The sequence below is a fragment of the Bufo bufo genome, chromosome 11 (genome assembly GCF_905171765.1).
Source record: "Bufo bufo chromosome 11, aBufBuf1.1, whole genome shotgun sequence".
Classification (NCBI taxonomy): Eukaryota; Metazoa; Chordata; class Amphibia; order Anura; family Bufonidae; genus Bufo; species Bufo bufo.
This window is the reverse complement of record NC_053399.1, coordinates 3,546,361-3,566,531: the sequence shown is the minus strand read 5'-3', so window position 1 is coordinate 3,566,531 and position 20,171 is coordinate 3,546,361. Positions and strand designations below refer to the sequence as shown.

The window sequence follows — 20,171 nt, the reverse complement described above, 5'->3', positions numbered from 1 at the left end:
TCCTATAACCATAGTAACCCCTCTCCTGGGGTGTCCTCTGCCCTATAACCATAGTAACCCCTCTCCTGGGGTGTCCTCTGCCCTATTACCATAGTAACCCCTCTCCTGGGGTGTCCTCTGCCCTATTACCATAGTAACCCCTCTCCTGGGGTGTCCTTCCCCTATTACTTCAGTGTCACATTGCTGTGTGCTATGACATTCTGCAGTAGATATTGAGGCCTCAAGCCTCAGCGATGCCTTTAGTTGCAGTTTAGCGCAGGTGTGAACAGTGTCTGATTCCAGCATGTTCTTATGTTACCTATGAGGCTGATATATCGTCCCAAAGCGTCTTCTGACCTTTTAGCTTCTCTCCCCGAGACTCAGATCCTAAATATAGAGAGTAGTGTGAACTCTGCAACCCATTTGCTAATTATAGATCGGGATATCCGCACAGGCGTCATTATATCATACTAATCCGAGCGTGAGATATGGGAGGGAAATGAGGAGCTCAGGAAACTGTCCTCTGTTCTACTGGAAATTGCAGTCTCTTGCTCCCTGTTATCAGCCATTTCAGGGTGGGGGGAAGATGACTGATGTCAGTCAGTAGGGATGAGCGAATCGACTTCGAATGAAACATCCCAAGTCGATTCGCATAAAACTTTGTTTGAATACTGTAAATTCAAACCGAACCCGAGTTCAGTAAAAGGTTTTTAACTGTAGAATTTTAACTGTAGAATCCCTATCAGTCACCTATGATGTAATGTCTCAGCCGCGCCTCTTATAACGCTCCAGTACTGATATAACCTCCAGAGACATTACATCATATGTGACTGATATCAGCCGCTCCTCTTATAACGCTCCAGTACTGATATAACCTCCAGAGACATTACATCATATGTGACTGATATCAGCGGCTCCTCTTATATCGCTCCAGTATTGATATAACCTCCAGAGACATTACATCATATGTGACTGATATCAGCCGCTCCTCTTATAACGCTCCAGCACTGATATAACCTCCAGAGACATTACATCATATGTGACTGATATCAGCCGCTCCTCTTATAACGCTCCAGTACTGATATAACCTCCAGAGACATTACACCATATGTGACTGATATCAGCGGCTCCTCTTATATCGCTCCAGTATTGATATAACCTCCAGAGACATTACATCATATGTGACTGATATCAGCCGCTCCTCTTATAACGCTCCAGTGCTGATATAACCTCCAGAGACATTACATCATATGTGACTGATATCAGCGGCTCCTCTTATAACGCTCCAGTATTGATATAACCTCCAGAGACATTACATCATATGTGAATGATATCAGCGGCTCCTCTTATAACGCTCCAGTATTGATATAACCTCCAGAGACATTACATCATATGTGACTGATATCAGCCGCTCCTCTTATAACGCTCCAGCGCTGATATAACCTCCAGAGACATTACATCATATGTGACTGATATCAGCCGCTCCTCTTATAACGCTCCAGAACTGATGTAACCTCCAGAGACATTACATCATATGTGACTGATATCAGCGGCTCCTCTTATAACGCTCCAGCGCTGATATAACCTTCAGAGACATTACATCATATGTGACTGATATCAGCCGCTCCTCCTATAACGCTCCAGCGCTGATATAACCTTCAGAGACATTACATCATATGTGACTGATATCAGCCGCTCCTCTTATAACGCTCCAGTACTGATATAACCTCCAGACATTACATCACATGTGACTGATATCAGCCGCTCCTCTTATAACGCTCCAGAACTGATGTAACCTCCAGAGACATTACATCATATGTGACTGATATCAGCCGCTCCTCTTATAACGCTCCAGTACTGATATAACCTCCAGACATTACATCATATGTGACTGATATCAGCAGCTCCTCTTATAACGCTCCAGTACTGATATAACCTCCAGAGACATTACATCATATGTGACTGATATCAGCCGCTCCTCTTATAACGCTCCAGCACTGATATAACCTCCAGAGACATTACATCATATGTGACTGATATCAGCCGCTCCTCTTATAACGCTCCAGCACTAATATAACCTCCAGATACATTACATCATATGTGACTGATATCAGCCGCTCCTCTTATAACGCTCCAGCGCTGATATAAGCTACAGAGACATTACATCATGTGACTGATATCAGCCGCTCCTCTTATAACGCTCCAGTACTGATATAACCTCCAGAGACATTACATCATATGTGACTGATATCAGCCGCTCCTCTTATAACGCTCCAGCGCTGATATAACCTCCAGAGACATTACATCATATGTGACTGATATCAGCCGCTCCTCTTATAACGCTCCAGTACTGATATAACCTCCAGACATTACATCATATGTGACTGATATCAGCCGCTCCTCTTATAACGCTCCAGTACTGATATAACCTCCAGAGACATTACATTATATGTGACTGATATCAGCCGCTCCTCTTATAACACTCCAGCGCTGATATAACCTCCAGAGACATTACATCACATGTGACTGATATCAGCCGCTCCTCTTATAACGCTCCAGTATTGATATAACCTCCAGAGACATTACATCATATGTGACTGATATCAGCGGCTCCTCTTATAACGCTCCAGCGCTGATATAACCTCCAGACATTACATCATATGTGACTGATATCAGCCGCTCCTCCTATAACGCTCCAGTACTGATATAACCTCCAGAGACATTACATCCTATGTGACTGATATCAGCCGCTCCTCTTATAACGCTCCAGTACTGATATAACCTCCAGAGACATTACATCATATGTGACTGATATCAGCTGCTCCTCTTATAACGCTCCAGCACTGATATAACCTCCAGAGACATTACATCACATGTGACTGATATCAGCCGCTCCCCTTATAACGCTCCAGTGATGATATAACCTCCAGAGACATTACATCATATGTGACTGATATCAGCCGCTCCTCTTATAACGCTCCAGCCCTGATATAACCTCCAGAGACATTACATCATATGAGACTGATATCAGCCGCTCCTCTTATAACGCTCCAGCACTGATATAACCTCCAGACATTACATCACATGTGACTGATATCAGCGGCTCCTCTTATAACGCTCCAGGACTGATAGAACCTCCAGAGACATTACATCCTATGTGACTGATATCAGCCGCTCATCTTATAACGCTCCAGCACTGATATAACCTCCAGAGACATTACATCATATGTGACTGATATCAGCCGCTCCTCTTATAACTTTCCAGCACTGATATAACCTCCAGACATTACATTATATGTGACTGATATCAGCCGCTCCTCTTATAACGCTCCAGGACTGATATAACCTCCAGACATTACATCATATGTGACTGATATCAGCCGCTCCTCTTATAACGCTCCAGTACTGATATAACCTCCAGAGACATTACATCCTATGTGACTGATATCAGCCGCTCCTCTTATAACGCTCCAGGACTGATTTAACCTCCAGACATTACATCATATGTGACTGATATCAGCCGCTCATCTTATAACGCTCCAGTACTGATATAACCTCTAGACTGGAGGTCATTTCCTCTTTTAGCTAGTATTGGGGGCTGCTCAGGACCCCTCATGGTATATACACTTAGGCCTCTTTAACATGGGCGTCCCGGATTTGCTCCGGATGCGTCGCATGTGCATTGCGGGAAACCCGCACAAGTGCGCACGCAATTTCAGTCAGTTTTGACTGCGATTGCGTTGTTCAGTCTTTATCGCGTGGGTGCAATGCGTTTTGCACGCGCGTGATAAAAAACTGAATGTTGTACCCAGACCCGAACCCGGACTTCTTCACTGAAGTTCGGCCTTGGGATCGGTGTTCTGTAGATTTTATTATTTTCCCTTATAACATGGTGATGTGTAAAAATCACCGCTCATCTGCACAGCCCCATTGAAGTGAATTGGTCCGGACTCAGTGCGGGTGCAATGCGTGAGGTGGCGCGGAATTCTCGCACGTGTGAAAGGGGCCCTAGGGGAAGACGCCAGAAAAAGTGGCATTATAAAAGTCGCAAACTATGGGGGTTATTTATGACCAGATATACGCCACTTTTGTGTGGTTTATCTGGCGCAGATCCTGAGGGGCCGGCAGTCCCTTCTCAATTACGATTTTCTATGCCTGTTTTAGGTGTAGATGTAAGACAACAAGGAAGCTGGGAAGCCATCTTACATTTAGAAGCGGTGGAGGATGCGCCGATGTTATGAAGAGGCCGGCGCCAGGTATAAAACACCGGTCTTCATTAATGTGCCCCTAAATGTGTTTGTTTTTCAAAAGTTTAATTAAAAAGTCTCATAGTCACAAATGGCGGATTTTACACCGTCCTCATCTCTTCTAAAAGGGAGCGTGGTCTTAGAATGGGGGCGTGATCGCAGTTTTCTGGTGTAAAAGCCAGGAATCTACTGCCGCTCGGAGTTACCATAGAAGACCGCTGGAGGACTTATGACGAGGCGCACCCCATGGCAGCGCAGGGAATATGGCGACCGGTCTCCTCGATAGACCTCCTTATTAGGGCGGTCGCACGCAAGTGAGTCCATTGCGGGAATAACCCCTTGTGTGTGAGCGCGGTCCTCCGTTGTGGACTCACAGGAGCGCACAGAGTTAGGGCTCATGCACACAAACGTGCGGCAGCCTTGCCCGTGCTGCGAACCGCAAAACAACCTACGGTCGCATGCATGAGCCCTAACGCTGTGCGCTCCTGTGAGTCCAGAATGGAGGACCGCGCTCACACACGGATGCAGTGTGAAGGCCCTTATTTTGGTGTAAGCTATGACTTCTACCTGTCTGCACCTCACAGTTCAGTCCTACCGTCCAGGCTGCTGCAGTATCTCTATGGACAGCAGGGGGCGCCCAGGAGCTCTCACCAGGCACATGGTGGGCCCCCTGTGGCCCCGTGCACTACACCTCAGTTTCCCGCCCTCACTAGATAAGATCAGATAAGATGCCTTTATTGTCACTGTACAATACAATGTGATACAATGTACAATACAATGAAATGTTGTTTGGAGCAATCCTAGATGCCATGGACCGAGGAACAAGAACTGACATTCAAACTAAAGCATTGCACTAGAAAACAAAACATTGCACTAGAAAGCATTACTATTCCCAGTTCACAGCATATATATATATATAGCAAGAGCCAAGTAGGAAGTGCTTCTGAGTATATATACACCCTGATCAGACACCACTGCAGACAAGAGGTCATCATGGGGTCATGAATGCAGTCGTCACTTTCAGTCTGTGGTAGTTTCTATCCTAGGAAGGGGCAATAGTCTCTGAGCATTTAGGAGACTGATTGCTTTGGGGTAAAAGCTGTTCTTCAGCCTAGTGGTGCGGGCGTGTAGGGCTCTAAGGCGCCTACCAGAGGGTAGGGGGATGAGAAGGCTTTGGCCGGGGTGAGTTGGATCCCCGCAGATAATTTTTGCCCTGTTGCTGCAGCGAGCAGTGAAGATGTCCTCCAGTGATGGTAGCTGAGGACCAGGGATTCTCCAGCCATTCTGATGATGCGCTTGAGGGTCTTCTTGTCCTCAGAAGAGCAGCCGGAGGACCCCACTGTAATGCAGGATGTGATAACAGATTCTATGGGGCAGCTGTTTTGGGAGTTGTGCTTTCTTCAGACTCCTCAGAAAATGAAGCCTCTGAAGGCCTTTTTTGGTCATTTCTGTTGTGTTTTTTATCCATGACAGGTCCTGACTAATATGAACTCCCAAGAATCTGAAACTTTGAACTATGTCCACGTTTCCACCATTAATGCTAATGGGATGGTGTCCATTTCGTTTCTTCTTCCTAAAATCCAGAATTAGCTCCTTTGTTTTCTTGGTATAGAGTAGGAGGCTGTTGTTCTTCCTCCATCTCTCTAGGTTCTCGGCCTCTTTCCTATCGGCTGTTTCATCATTGTTGAAGATCAGGCCGATCGCGGTCGTGTCATCTGCACATTGTATAATTGTATTGGTATTGTGAATAGGTTTACAGTCATTGGTGAAGACCCAGGGCTTAGTGTTAGGGATGAAGAGAAGGGCTTGCCCATGTGTACGACTTGTGGTCTTTTTGTAAGAAAATCCAGTGTCCAGTTGCACAGGTCTGAGCTGAGACCCAAGTTGTTCAGTTTCGTTGCCAACTTGTTGGGAGGGATGGTGTTAAAGGCCGAGCTGTAATCAATGAACAGCATCCGCACATCGCTGTCTCTCTGCTCCAGTGTGCCAGCGCAGTGTGGAGGGTAAGTGACACAGCGTCCTCAGCCGACCTATGTGCTCTGTCAGCAAACTGGTATCGGTCCATGGAGGGGCAGATCTTGCTCTTCATGTGCCTGAGGACAAGTTGTTCAAAGCACTTCATAGCAATAGGAGTGAGAGCCACCGGGCGATAGTCACTGAAGGTCTTCACCCCGGCCTGTTTTGGAATTGGGACAATTGTGGAGGACTTCATGCAAGTGGGGACAATGGCCGGCTCTAGCTGTTAAACATACCGGTAAACACGGTTTTCAGCCGTTTAGCACAGTTTTTTAGGACTTTTCCAGGAACTTCATCAGGGCCAGCTGCTTTGTGGGGATTAATGTGGTTTCAGGCCCCTTCTACCTCATGTGCTCTCAGCATCAGGGGACATGATGGAGCCTCTTGCTGGGCTAATCCGATGATCGGCAGCTCATTGTCTTTGTCAAATCGTGCAAAAAAATGATTTAGGTCATCAGGAGAGAAAGAATTTCCGGTGTTGATAGAACAGGTGCTGCTCTTATAATTCATGATGGACTTGATACCGGCCACATGCGTCGGGAATCAGAGCTCGTGAAATGATGTTGTTTTGTAGCAGAGCTTCGCCTCCCTAATGCCCCTCTTCAGATCGGACCGGGCTGTTTTGTGCTCCTCTGGGTCTCCCTTTCGGAAAGCAATGTCACGTGCCTTCAAAAGGTTTTGGACATTTCTGTTTATCCATGGTTTCCTATTTGGGAAGGTCCGGAAGATTTTGGTGTCAGTGTCCATGCAAAATTTAATATAGGATAGGACAGAGGAGGCATATATGTTGAAGTCTGTGTGATTGTCCTTTGTAGCTGCCTGTTTAAACAAATCCCAATCTGTGTCCTCAAAACAGTCCTGTCGTCTCATTGTGGCTCCTTCAGGCCAAACTCTGATTGTATGCAAAGTGGGCTTAATCCTGGTGATAAGAGGTTTGTATGCTGGAGCCAAAGACATGTGGTCCGACCTTCCGAGATGGGGGCAGGGGACGCTGTGGAAGCATTTGCTGTGTTGCAATAAACACGGTCCAATGTATTTCTCCCCCTAGTTGGGAATTTAACAAACTGGTAAAATTTGGGGAGCACAGTTTTAAGATTGGCTTGGTTAAAATCACCCGCTAAGATGAAAACTCCATCTGGATGGATATTTTGCAGACTGTACGTAATATCATGATATTTGAACAGCGCCAGCTTAACATTTGGAGGAATATAAACTACGGTGAGATACACGACTGTGAATTCCCTCGTTAAGTAGAACGGTCTACACTTAAGTGTCACAAGTTCTAAATCAGCGGAGCAGTATTGTTCAGCCATGACTGTGGAGGTGCACCGAGCCTTATGGACATAAATACACACTCCACCTCCCTTATTCTTACCGGACTCAGCGGTTCGATCCATTCGGTAGACAGTCCAATCCGCAAGTTCAATAGCCTCGTCCGGGATGTTAGTATTTAGCCAGGTTTCGGTGAAAAATGAGGCGCAAGTGTTCATCCTATCAGATGAGATCCTCAGTCTCAGCTCATCGATCTTGTTCACTATAGACTGGGTATTTGCGACGAACAGGCAGGGTAGTGCTTGCTTGTTTGGGGGGTTCTTTAATCGAGTATTGATGCCGCCCCTCTTGCCCCGCTTCTGCTTCCTTTCCCGTCTCCTTCTGTGCCGTCACTTTGACGGTATAATCATCCAGTCGGGCACCGATGTCTTTAGAATCTCATCCGGGATATTATGGGGTGGTGGTGGAACAGGACCTTTCATTCTGATGTCCAGTAGCTCTTGCACACTATACGCTGTGTGTGCTGTAGCAAACTGAATACTCACTGTGCTTAAAATTAAGGTAATAACTATGTAAAAAATAAGAAATTGGCATCTAAATGGAGAGCTCCAGGCTGCTGCATCCATGCGCGCTGCCATTTTGGATGGCACTATTAATCACTGTCATGTTTCCGCTCGTCAGTTGTGAGTCACTGCGGAGTCTGCGCCAGGACTGGCAGGTCTGAGCACAGGACCCGGCGCCGCCCGCTTCTGACATGTCTGCGCCCGAGCTGCCCCAGGACTAGCGTCGCCATGCCCTCTGCTCCTCATGGCACCTCATGTTGGCGGGAAGCTGGGCATGTTCTTGGATGGAGGGACCTTAGTGCGCTCCAGAGGCTGGAGCCTAACTGCACGCTTCTCCATGGGGCGGGGCCTAACTGCACGCTTCTCCATGGGGCGGGGCCTAACTGCGCGCTTCTCCATGGGGCGGGGGCCACCTGCGCTTTTCTCCACGGGGCGGGGCCTAACTGCGCGCTTCTCCATGGATTCGTGCCCTAACTGCCGTGCTTCTTCATGGGGAAGGGCCTAACTGCTTCTCCATGGGGAAGGGCCTAACTGCTTCTCCATGGAGCCATGCCCTAACTGTGCGCTTTTCCATGAGGCAGGGCCTAACTGCGCGCTTCTCCATGGGGCGGAGCCTAACTGCACGCTTCTCCATGGGACGGGGACCTCCTGCGCTCTTCTCCACAGGGCAGGGCCTAACTGCGCGCTTCTCCATGGAGCCGTGCCCTAACTGCGCGCTTTTCCATGAGGCAGGGCCTAACTGCGCGCTTCTCCATGGGGCGGAGCCTAACTGCGCGCTTCTCCATGGGATGGGGACCTCCTGCGCTCTTCTCCACGGGGCAGGGCCTAACTGCGCGCTTCTCCATGGAGCCGTGCCCTAACTGCACGTTTTTCCATGAGGCGGGACCTAACTGCCGTGCTTCTCCATGGGGTTTTTCTCAGCCAGGGGCGCTGCTAGGTTAAAACATTCGGGGCCTGGGCCCCTGATGTTTTGTCCCAGGCCCCAAATGTCCTGCCTGCCAGCTAGATACAACTGTATTGCTGTCCTCAGGACGGCAATACAATTGAATCTAATGCATTGCAAGAGCTGAAGGACCTGTGGTGACATCACAGGTCATGTGACCAGTAAAACAAGCAGTGGTTGAGAAGGACCTGCGATGATGTCACCATCATGTGACCAATGCAGGAGAGGACGGCAGTGAAGAGGAGAAGTCCTGGGGGAAGAAGCTGTGGTGATGTCTGTACATGAGGAGAGGTAAGTGAAGGGGGAGCCAGAGCAATGCTGGGAGTTGTAGTTATTTAACTGGGACTGTATGTTAGGGCTGAAGGGAGGGATGTTATTTACATGGAACTGTGTGTTGGAGGGGGCTGGCGGAGGGAGTGATGTTACATGGTACTGAATGTCGGAGGGTGCTGGGGCAGGGTGATGTTATTTACATGGGACTCTATGTTGGAGGCAGCTGTGGGTAGCAGTGATGTTATTTACATGGGACTATATGTCGGAGGGGCTGGGGTTATTTGATGTTATTTACATGGGACTGAATGTTGAGGGGGGGGTGTTTACATAGGATTGCATGTTGGAAGCGGCTGGGGAGGGGGCGATATTATTTACTTGGGACTGTATGTTAAAGGCGGCTTGGGAGGGGGTAATGTTATTTACATGGGACTCTATGGTGGAGGGAGGGAAATAGGGTTATTTACATGGAACTGTATGTTGGAGGGGCTGAAGGGAGGGGAGTGATGTTATTTACATATGACTGTATTTTGGAGGGGGCAGGATATATGGTGTGATATTATTTACATAGGACTGACACTGGCGGCACTGTAGGGGTATTATAAATCCAGGGGACATTATAGGCGTTCTTATTACTACTGGGGGCTCTATAGGAGTGACTCATAAATCCGTCTTATTTCTACTAAGAACACTATGGGGTGGGGGGGGGCTGTACAGAACTTTATTACCACTGGGGGAACAATAAGGGGCCTTATTTCTACTGGGGGCTCTGTGACTGTATTATTAATACTGGAGGGCTCTTCTACTAATGGGGCACTCTTGGGGAGCATTATCACTGTTGGGTCCAGTAGGGGGCAGTATTACTAATTAGGGCATTCTCGAGGGGAATTACTGTTGGTGGGACTATGAGGAGCACTATTACTATGGGGGGCACTCAGATAGCATAGAGAGCAGCAGGATAACACTGTGGGGGCTCCAGGTTGGGGGATGATGCTAGAAATGTGAGGAACTTAAGATGTCCGTGTGTAACACTCTGCAGAGACGAGGCGGCTGAGAGAAGTTGTCTGGACCAAGTGGAGACGATGATGACATAGAAGATCTACACCGGAGGAGACGTCACCTGGAGGCCCTGGATGTGATAGGTATAGCAAGTACAGTAAAATGTCTTCAGTGCTTTAGTGAGCGCTATGGGGGGGCTGGGGCGTTGGTTGATTTCGAGAATTGGGCAATATTCATTGGGGCTTGGGCCCCGGATCTTTTGAGGCCCTAGCAACGCCCCTGGTCACTGTTATGGGGCACTGTGGATGTCACTGTTATGAGGGCACTGTGGATGTCACTGTTATGGGGGATCTGTGGATGTCACTGTTATGGGGGCGCTGTGGATGTCACTGTTATGGGGGCACTGTGGATGTCACTGTTATGGGGGATCTGTGGATGTCACTGTTATGGGGGCACTGTGGATGACACTGTTATAGGGGCACTGTGGATGTCACTGTTATGGGGGATCTGTGGATGTCTGTGTTATGGAGGCACTGTGGATGTCACTGTTATGGGGGATCTGTGGATGTCACTGTTATGGGAGCACTATGGATGTCACTGTCATGGGGGCACTGTGGATGTCACTGTCATGGAGGCGCTGTGGATGTCACTGTTATGGGGGCGCTGTGGATGTCACTGTTATGGGGGTGCTGTGGATGTCACTGTCATGGAGGCGCTGTGGATGTCACTGTTATGGGGGCGCTGTGGATGTCACTGTCATGGGAGCACTGTGGATGTCAGTGTTATGGGGCACTGTGGATGTCACTGTCATGGGGGGAGCACTGTGGATGTCACTGTCATGGGGGCACTGTGGATGTCAGTGTTATGGGGGCGCTGTGGATGTCACTGTTATGGGGGCACTGTGGATGTCTCTGTTATGGGGGCACTGTGGATGTCTCTGTTATGGGGGCGCTGTGGATGTCACTGTTATGGGGGAGCACTGTGGATGTCACTGTTATGGGAGCACTATGGATGTCACTGTCATGGGGGCACTGTGGATGTCACTGTCATGGGAGCACTGTAGATGTCACTGTCATGGAGGCGCTGTGGATGTCACTGTTATGGGGGCGCTGTGGATGTCACTGTCATGGGAGCACTGTGGATGTCAGTGTTATGGGGCACTGTGGATGTCACTGTCATGGGGGCACTGTGGATGTCAGTGTTATGGGGGCGCTGTGGATGTCACTGTTATGGGGGCACTGTGGATGTCTCTGTTATGGGGGCACTGTGGATGTCACTGTTATGGGGGCGCTGTGGATGTCACTGTTATGGGGGCACTGTGGATGTCACTGTTATGGGGCACTGTGGATGTCACTGTTATGGGGCACTGTGGATGTCAGTGTTATGGGGCACTGTGGATGTCACTGTTATGGGGCACTGTGGATGTCAGTGTTATGGGGCACTGTGGATGTCACTGTTATGGAGGCCCTGGATGTGACAGGTATGTTCTGCTGTATAGCAAGTACAGCAAAATGCGGTGTGTGGGGGGAGGGGGGGTCGACTTAGAGAACTGGGTCATATGTATTGGGGCTTGGGCCCCGGATCTTTTGAGACCCTATCAACGCCCCTAGCCTCAGATCTAGTGACCCAGACTTGACAGCGCTGGCTCTGGGGGTCACATTCATCCACATTTCGGTCATTTCCGCTCAGTGATGCCCGCCCTCCCCTTGAGGCTATTACGGCGGTTAGCCAGCTCATTACCCGCAGATACTTCCAGCAGAGAAGAGGTTAATGATAAGAGGCAGAAAGATGTGTAGATTTGCGGCCCCCGTTACCGGGATGAAGCGTCTCCATGGTAACCGGACTCCCCGAGTCTGAGGCAAATCTGTGAAAGGAGCGAAAATGTGCTGACAATTGGGGCCGAGCCTGGTGTACCCTGACAACCACAGGGGCCGAGCCTGGTGTACCCTGACAACCACAGGGGCCGAGCCTGGTGTACCCTGACAACCACAGGGGCCGAGCCTGGTGTACCCTGACAACCACAGGGGCCGAGCCTGGTGTACCCTGACAACCACAGGGGCCGAGCCTGGTGTACCCTGACAACCACAGGGGCCGAGCCTGGTGTACCCTGACAACCACAGGGGCCGAGCCTGGTGTACCCTGACAACCACAGGGGCCGAGCCTGGTGTACCCTGACAACCACAGGGGCCGAGCCTGGTGTACCCTGACAACCACAGGGGCCGAGCCTGGTGTACCCTGACAACCACTGGGGCCGACCCTGGTGTACCCTGACAACCACAGGGGCCGAGCCTGGTGTACCCTGACAACCACAGGGGCCGAGCCTGGTGTACCCTGACAACCACAGGGGCCGAGCCTGGTGTACCCTGACAACCACAGGGGCCGAGCCTGGTGTACCCTGACAACCACAGGGGCCGAGCCTGGTGTACCCTGACAACCACAGGGGCCGAGCCTGGTGTACCCTGACAACCACAGGGGCCGAGCCTGGTGTACCCTGACAACCACAGGGGCCGAGCCTGGTGTACCCTGACAACCACAGGGGCCGAGCCTGGTGTACCCTGACAACCACAGGGGCCGAGCCTGGTGTACCCTGACAACCACAGGGGCCGAGCCTGGTGTACCCTGACAACCACAGGGGCCGAGCCTGGTGTACCCTGACAACCACAGGGGGCGAGCCTGGTGTACCCTGACAACCACTGGGGCCGACCCTGGTGTACCCTGACAACCACAGGGGCCGAGCCTGGTGTACCCTGACAACCACAGGGGCCGAGCCTGGTGTACCCTGACAACCACAGGGGCCGAGCCTGGTGTACCCTGACAACCACAGGGGCCGAGCCTGGTGTACCCTGACAACCACAGGGGCCGAGCCTGGTGTACCCTGACAACCACAGGGGCCGAGCCTGGTGTACCCTGACAACCACAGGGGCCGAGCCTGGTGTACCCTGACAACCACAGGGGCCGAGCCTGGTGTACCCTGACAACCACAGGGGCCGAGCCTGGTGTACCCTGACAACCACAGGGGCCGAGCCTGGTGTACCCTGACAACCACAGGGGCCGAGCCTGGTGTACCCTGACAACCACAGGGGCCGAGCCTGGTGTACCCTGACAACCACAGGGGCCGAGCCTGGTGTACCCTGACAACCACAGGGGCCGAGCCTGGTGTACCCTGACAACCACAGGGGCCGAGCCTGGTGTACCCTGACAACCACTGGGGCCGACCCTGGTGTACCCTGACAACCACAGGGGCCGAGCCTGGTGTACCCTGACAACCACAGGGGCCGAGCCTGGTGTACCCTGACAACCACAGGGGCCGAGCCTGGTGTACCCTGACAACCACAGGGGCCGAGCCTGGTGTACCCTGACAACCACAGGGGCCGAGCCTGGTGTACCCTGACAACCACAGGGGCCGAGCCTGGTGTACCCTGACAACCACAGGGGCCGACCCTGGTGTACCCTGACAACCACAGGGGCCGAGCCTGGTGTACCCTGACAACCACAGGGGCCGAGCCTGGTGTACCCTGACAACCACAGGGGCCGAGCCTGGTGTACCCTGACAACCACTGGGGCCGACCCTGGTGTACCCTGACAACCACTGGGGCCCAGCTTTGTGTACCCTTATAACCACCGGAGCCCAGCCTGGTGCACCCTGGCAACCACCAAGACCCAGATTAGTGTACTCTGACCACCATGATGGATGGATGATGTTCCTTGGAGGGACCCCTACATCTCGCGGAGGCACTATCGTCTCTACAGACACCGCCATGCTAGGGAGAGGATCCCGGAGCCTGCACCCCTACAGTGTACAGTGTTTGGGTGCCATGTGGGGGAGCCCTTCTTCCCAGTGTAATCACATAGTATCCCCAGCACAGGCTCAGTGTGAGGTGGAGCGCTGCAGCTCGTCTCCCGTACGCCCACACACATCAAGTCCCAGTTATCTCATATCCAGCCAGCTGTCACCAGCAACGCAGGGAGCGCGACCGAGCACACAGGGTAACAGCCACAGGTGAGAGGAGCATGCCAGGACACACAGGGTTAACAGCCGCAGGTGAGAGGAGCGTGCCGGGACACACAGGGTTAACAGCCACAGGTGAGAGGAGCATGCCAGGACACACAGGGTTACCAGCCGCAGGTGAGAGGAGCGTGCCGGGACACACAGGGTTAACAGCCGCAGGTGAGAGGAGCGTGCCGGGACACACAGGGTTAACAGCCGCAGGTGAGAGGAGCGTGCCGGGACACACAGGGTTAACAGCCGCAGGTGAGAGGAGCATGCCAGGACACACAGGGTAACAGCCACAGGTGAGAGGAGCATGCCAGGACACACAGGGTTAACAGCCGCAGGTGAGAGGAGCGTGCCGGGACACACAGGGTAACAGCCGCAGGTGAGAGGAGCGTGCCGGGACACACAGGGTTAACAGCCACAGGTGAGAGGAGCGCGCCGGGACACACAGGGTTACCAGCCGCATGTGAGAGGAGCGTGCCGGGACACACAGGGTTAACAGCCGCAGGTGAGAGGAGCATGCCAGGACACACAGGGTAACAGCCGCAGGTGAGAGGAGCGTGCCGGGACACACAGGGTTAACAGCCACAGGTGAGAGGAGCGCGCCGGGACACACAGGGTTACCAGCCGCAGGTGAGAGGAGCGTGCCGGGACACACAGGGTTACCAGCCGCAGGTGAGAGGAGCGTGCCGGGACACACAGGGTTAACAGCCGCAGGTGAGAGGAGCATGCCAGGACACACAGGGTAACAGCCGCAGGTGAGAGGAGCGTGCCGGGACACACAGGGTTAACAGCCACAGGTGAGAGGAGCGCGCCGGGACACACAGGGTTACCAGCCGCAGGTGAGAGGAACGCGCCGGGACACACAGGGTAACAGCCAGAGGAGAGAGGAGCGCGCCGAGACACACAGGGTTAACAGCCACAGGTGAGAGAAGAGCACGGCGGGACACACAAGGTAACAGCCACAAGTAAGAGGGGCGCGCTTGGACACACAGGGTTAACAGCCACAGGTGAGAGGAGCGCGCCGGGACACACAGGGTTAACAGCCACAGGTGAGAGGAGCGCGCCGGGACACACAGGGTTAACAGCCACAGGTGAGAGAAGAGCGCCGGGACACACAAGGTAACAGCCACAAGTAAGAGGGGCGCGCTTGGACACACAGGGTTAACAGCCACAGGTAAGAGGAGCGCGCCGGGACACACAGGGTTAACAGCCACAGGTGAGAGGAGCGGGCCGGGACACACAGGGTTAACAGCCACAGGTGAGAGGAACGCGCCGGAACACACAGGGTAACAGCCACAGGTGAGAGGAGCGCGCCGAGACACACAGGGTTAACAGCCACAGGTGAGAGAAGAGCGCGCCGGGACACACAGGGTAACAGCCACAGGTGAGAGGAGCGCGCCGAGACACACAGGGTTAACAGCCACAGGTGAGAGGAGCGCGCCGGGACACACAGGGTAACAGCCACAGGTGAGAGGAGCGCGCCGGGACAAACAGGGTAACAGCCACAGGTGAGAGGAGCGCGCCGGGACACACAGGGTTAACAGCCACAGGTGAGAGGAGCACGCCGGGACACACAGGGTAACAGCCACAGGTGAGAGGAGCGCGCCGGGACACACAGGGTAACAGCCATAGGAGAGAGGAGCGCGCCGGGACACACAGGGTTAACAGCCACAGGTGAGAGGAGCGCGCCAGGACAAACAGGGTAACAGCCATAGGAGAGAGGAGCGTGCCGGGACACACTGGGTTAACAGCCGCAGGTGAGAGGAGCACGCTTGGACACGCAGGGTTAACAGCCGCAGGTGAGAGGAGCACGCCGGGACACACAGGGTTAACAGCCGCAGGTGAGAGGAGCACGCTGGGACACACAGGGTTAACAGCCGCAGGTGAGAGGAGTGCGCCGGGACACACAGGGTTAGCAGGTGAGGGGAGCACTCCCTGATATATCCTACAGATTATTACACCAGAGATCTGCAGGATATTGCCCCTTCCGGTCACGTAGTTGGGGCCACATGAACCCCCAGAACCTGCTCTGGATTACTCCGATGTACGGTCCACATTCTTCAGGTGGGGGCTTCCATCTACAATATCAGGGTCAGTCGGACATGTCCTGAGTGCGGTCATCCGAGAACTGGAGCTTTCTGCCCAGCAATTAAAAACCGCTGTACTGTAATATACCATAATGTACTGTGCTATACTGTAATGTACTGTGCTATACTGTAATATACCGTAATGTACTGTAATGTACTGTGCTATACTGTAATATACCATAATGTACTGTGCTATACTGTAATGTACTGTGCTATACTGTAATATACCGTAATGTACTGTAATATACCATAATGTACTGTGCTACACTGTAATGTACTGTGCTATACTGTAATATACCGTAATGTACTGTAATATACCATAATGTACTGTGCTACACTGTAATGTACTGTGCTATACTGTAATATACCGTAATGTACTGTAATATACCATAATGTACTGTGCTACACTGTAATGTACTGTGCTATACTGTAATATACCGTAATGTACTGTAATATACCATAATGTACTGTGCTACACTGTAATGTACTGTGCTATACTGTAATATACCGTAATGTACTGTAATATACCATAATGTACTGTGCTACACTGTAATGTACTGTGCTATACTGTAATATACCATAATGTACTGTAATATACCATAATGTACTGTGCTATACTGTAATGTACTGTGCTATACTGTAATATACCGTAATGTACTGTAATATACCATAATGTACTGTGCTACACTGTAATGTACTGTGCTATACTGTAATATACCATAATGTACTGTAATATACCATAATGTACTGTGCTATACTGTAATGTACTGTGCTATACTGTAATATACCGTAATGTACTGTAATATACCATAATGTACTGTGCTACACTGTAATGTACTGTGCTATACTGTAATATACCATAATGTACTGTAGTATACCATAATGTACTGTGCTACACTGTAATGTACTGTGCTATACTGTAATATACTGTAATATACTATAATGTACTGTGCTACACTGTAATGTACTGTGCTATACTGTAATGTACTGTGCTATACTGTAATATACCATAATGTACTGTGCTACACTGTAATGTACTGTGCTATACTGTAATATACCATAATGTACTGTGCTACACTGTAATGTACTGTGCTATACTGTAATATACCGTCATGTACTGTAATATACCATAATGTACTGTGCTACACTGTAATGTACTGTGCTATAGTGTAATATACCATAATGTACTGTGCTACACTGTAATGTACTGTGCTATACTGTAATATACCATAATGCACTGTAATATACCATAATGTACTGTGCTACACTGTAATGTACTGTGCTATACTGTAATGTACTGTAATATACCATAATGTACTGTGCTACACTGTAATATACCATGATGTACTGTGCTATACTGTAATGTACTGTGCTATACTGTAATATACTGTAATGTACTGTAATATACCATAATGTACTGTGCTACACTGTAATGTACTGTGCTATACTGTAATATACCATAATGCACTGTAATATACCATAATGTACTGTGCTACACTGTAATGTACTGTGCTATACTGTAATATACCATAATGTACTGTAATATACCATAATGTACTGTGCTACACTGTAATGTACTGTAATATACTGTAATGTACTGTAATATACCATAATGTACTGTGCTACACTGTAATGTACTGTGCTATACTGTAATATACTGTAATGTACTGTGCTATACTGTAATATACTGTAATGTGATGTGCTATACCGTGATGTACTGTAATATACCAGAATGTACTGTGCTATACTGTAATATACCGTAATGTACTGTAATATACCATAATGTACTGTGCTACCCGGTAATGTACTGTGCTATACTGTAATATACCGTAATGTACTGTAATATACCATAATGTACTGTGCTACACTGTAATGTACTGTGCTATACTGTAATATACCGTAATGTACTGTAATATACCATAATGTACTGTGCTACACTGTAATGTACTGTGCTATACTGTAATATACCGTAATGTACTGTAATATACCATAATGTACTGTGCTATACTGTAATGTACTGTGCTATACTGTAATATACCATAATGTACTGTAATATACCATAATGTACTGTGCTATACTGTAATGTACTGTGCTATACTGTAATATACCGTAATGTACTGTAATATACCATAATGTACTGTGCTACACTGTAATGTACTGTGCTATACTGTAATATACCATAATGTACTGTAATATACCATAATGTACTGTGCTATACTGTAATGTACTGTGCTGTACTGTAATATACCGTAATGTACTGTAATATACCATAATGTACTGTGCTACACTGTAATGTACTGTGCTATACTGTAATATACCGTAATGTACTGTAATATACCATAATGTACTGTGCTATACTGTAATGTACTGTGCTATACTGTAATATACCATAATGTACTGTGCTACACTGTAATGTACTGTGCTATACTGTAATATACCGTAATGTACTGTAATATACCATAATGTACTGTGCTACACTGTAATGTACTGTGCTATACTGTAATGTACTGTGCTATACTGTAATATACCATAATGTACTGTGCTACACTGTAATGTACTGTGCTATACTGTAATATACCGTAATGTACTGTAATATACCATAATGTACTGTGCTACACTGTAATGTACTGTGCTATACTGTAATATACCATAATGTACTGTAATATACCATAATGTACTGTGCTACACTGTAATGTACTGTGCTATACTGTAATATACCGTAATGTACTGTAATATACCATAATGTACTGTGCTACACTGTAATGTACTGTGCTATACTGTAATATACCATAATGTACTGTGCTACACTGTAATGTACTGTGCTATACTGTAATATACCATAATGCACTGTAATATACCATAATGTACTGTGCTATACTGTAATGTACCGTAATGTACTGTAATATACCATAATGTACTGTGCTACACTGTAATGTACTGTGCTATACTGTAATATACCATAATGTACTGTAATATACCATAATGTACTGTGCTATACTGTAATGTACTGTGCTATACTGTAATATACCGTAATGTACTGTAATATACCATAATGTACTGTGCTACACTGTAATGTACTGTGCTATAGTGTAATATACCATAATGTACTGTGCTACACTGTAATGTACTGTGCTATACTGTAATATACCATAATGCACTGTAATATACCATAATGTACTGTGCTACACTGTAATGTACTGTGCTATACTGTAATGTACTGTAATATACCATAATGTACTGTGCTACACTGTAATATACCATGATGTACTGTGCTATACTGTAATGTACTGTGCTATACTGTAATATACTGTAATGTACTGTAATATACCATAATGTACTGTGCTACACTGTAATGTACTGTGCTATACTGTAATATACCATAATGCACTGTAATATACCATAATGTACTGTGCTACACTGTAATGTACTGTGCTATACTGTAATATACCATAATGTACTGTAATATACCATAATGTACTGTGCTACACTGTAATGTACTGTAATATACTGTAATGTACTGTAATATACCATAATGTACTGTGCTACACTGTAATGTACTGTGCTATACTGTAATATACTGTAATGTACTGTGCTATACTGTAATATACTGTAATGTGATGTGCTATACCGTGATGTACTGTAATATACCAGAATGTACTGTGCTATACTGTAATATACCGTAATGTACTGTAATATACCATAATGTACTGTGCTACCCGGTAATGTACTGTGCTATACTGTAATATACCGTAATGTACTGTAATATACCATAATGTACTGTGCTACACTGTAATGTAC

At 48.7% G+C, this 20,171-nt stretch overlaps 1 protein-coding gene across 1 annotated transcript in view; it reads left to right on the top strand.

Annotated features, from left to right (window-relative positions):
* Positions 1-4,395: 4,395 nt before the first annotated feature.
* STON2 (stonin 2) overlaps positions 4,396-20,171 on the top strand; it is a 74,403-nt gene continuing 58,627 nt past the window's right edge. The window contains exon 1 of the mRNA XM_040412251.1: positions 4,396-4,540. Within this exon, the coding sequence (XP_040268185.1) occupies positions 4,473-4,540 (68 nt within the window). The 5' untranslated portion in view covers positions 4,396-4,472. The remainder of the gene's footprint in view (positions 4,541-20,171) is intronic.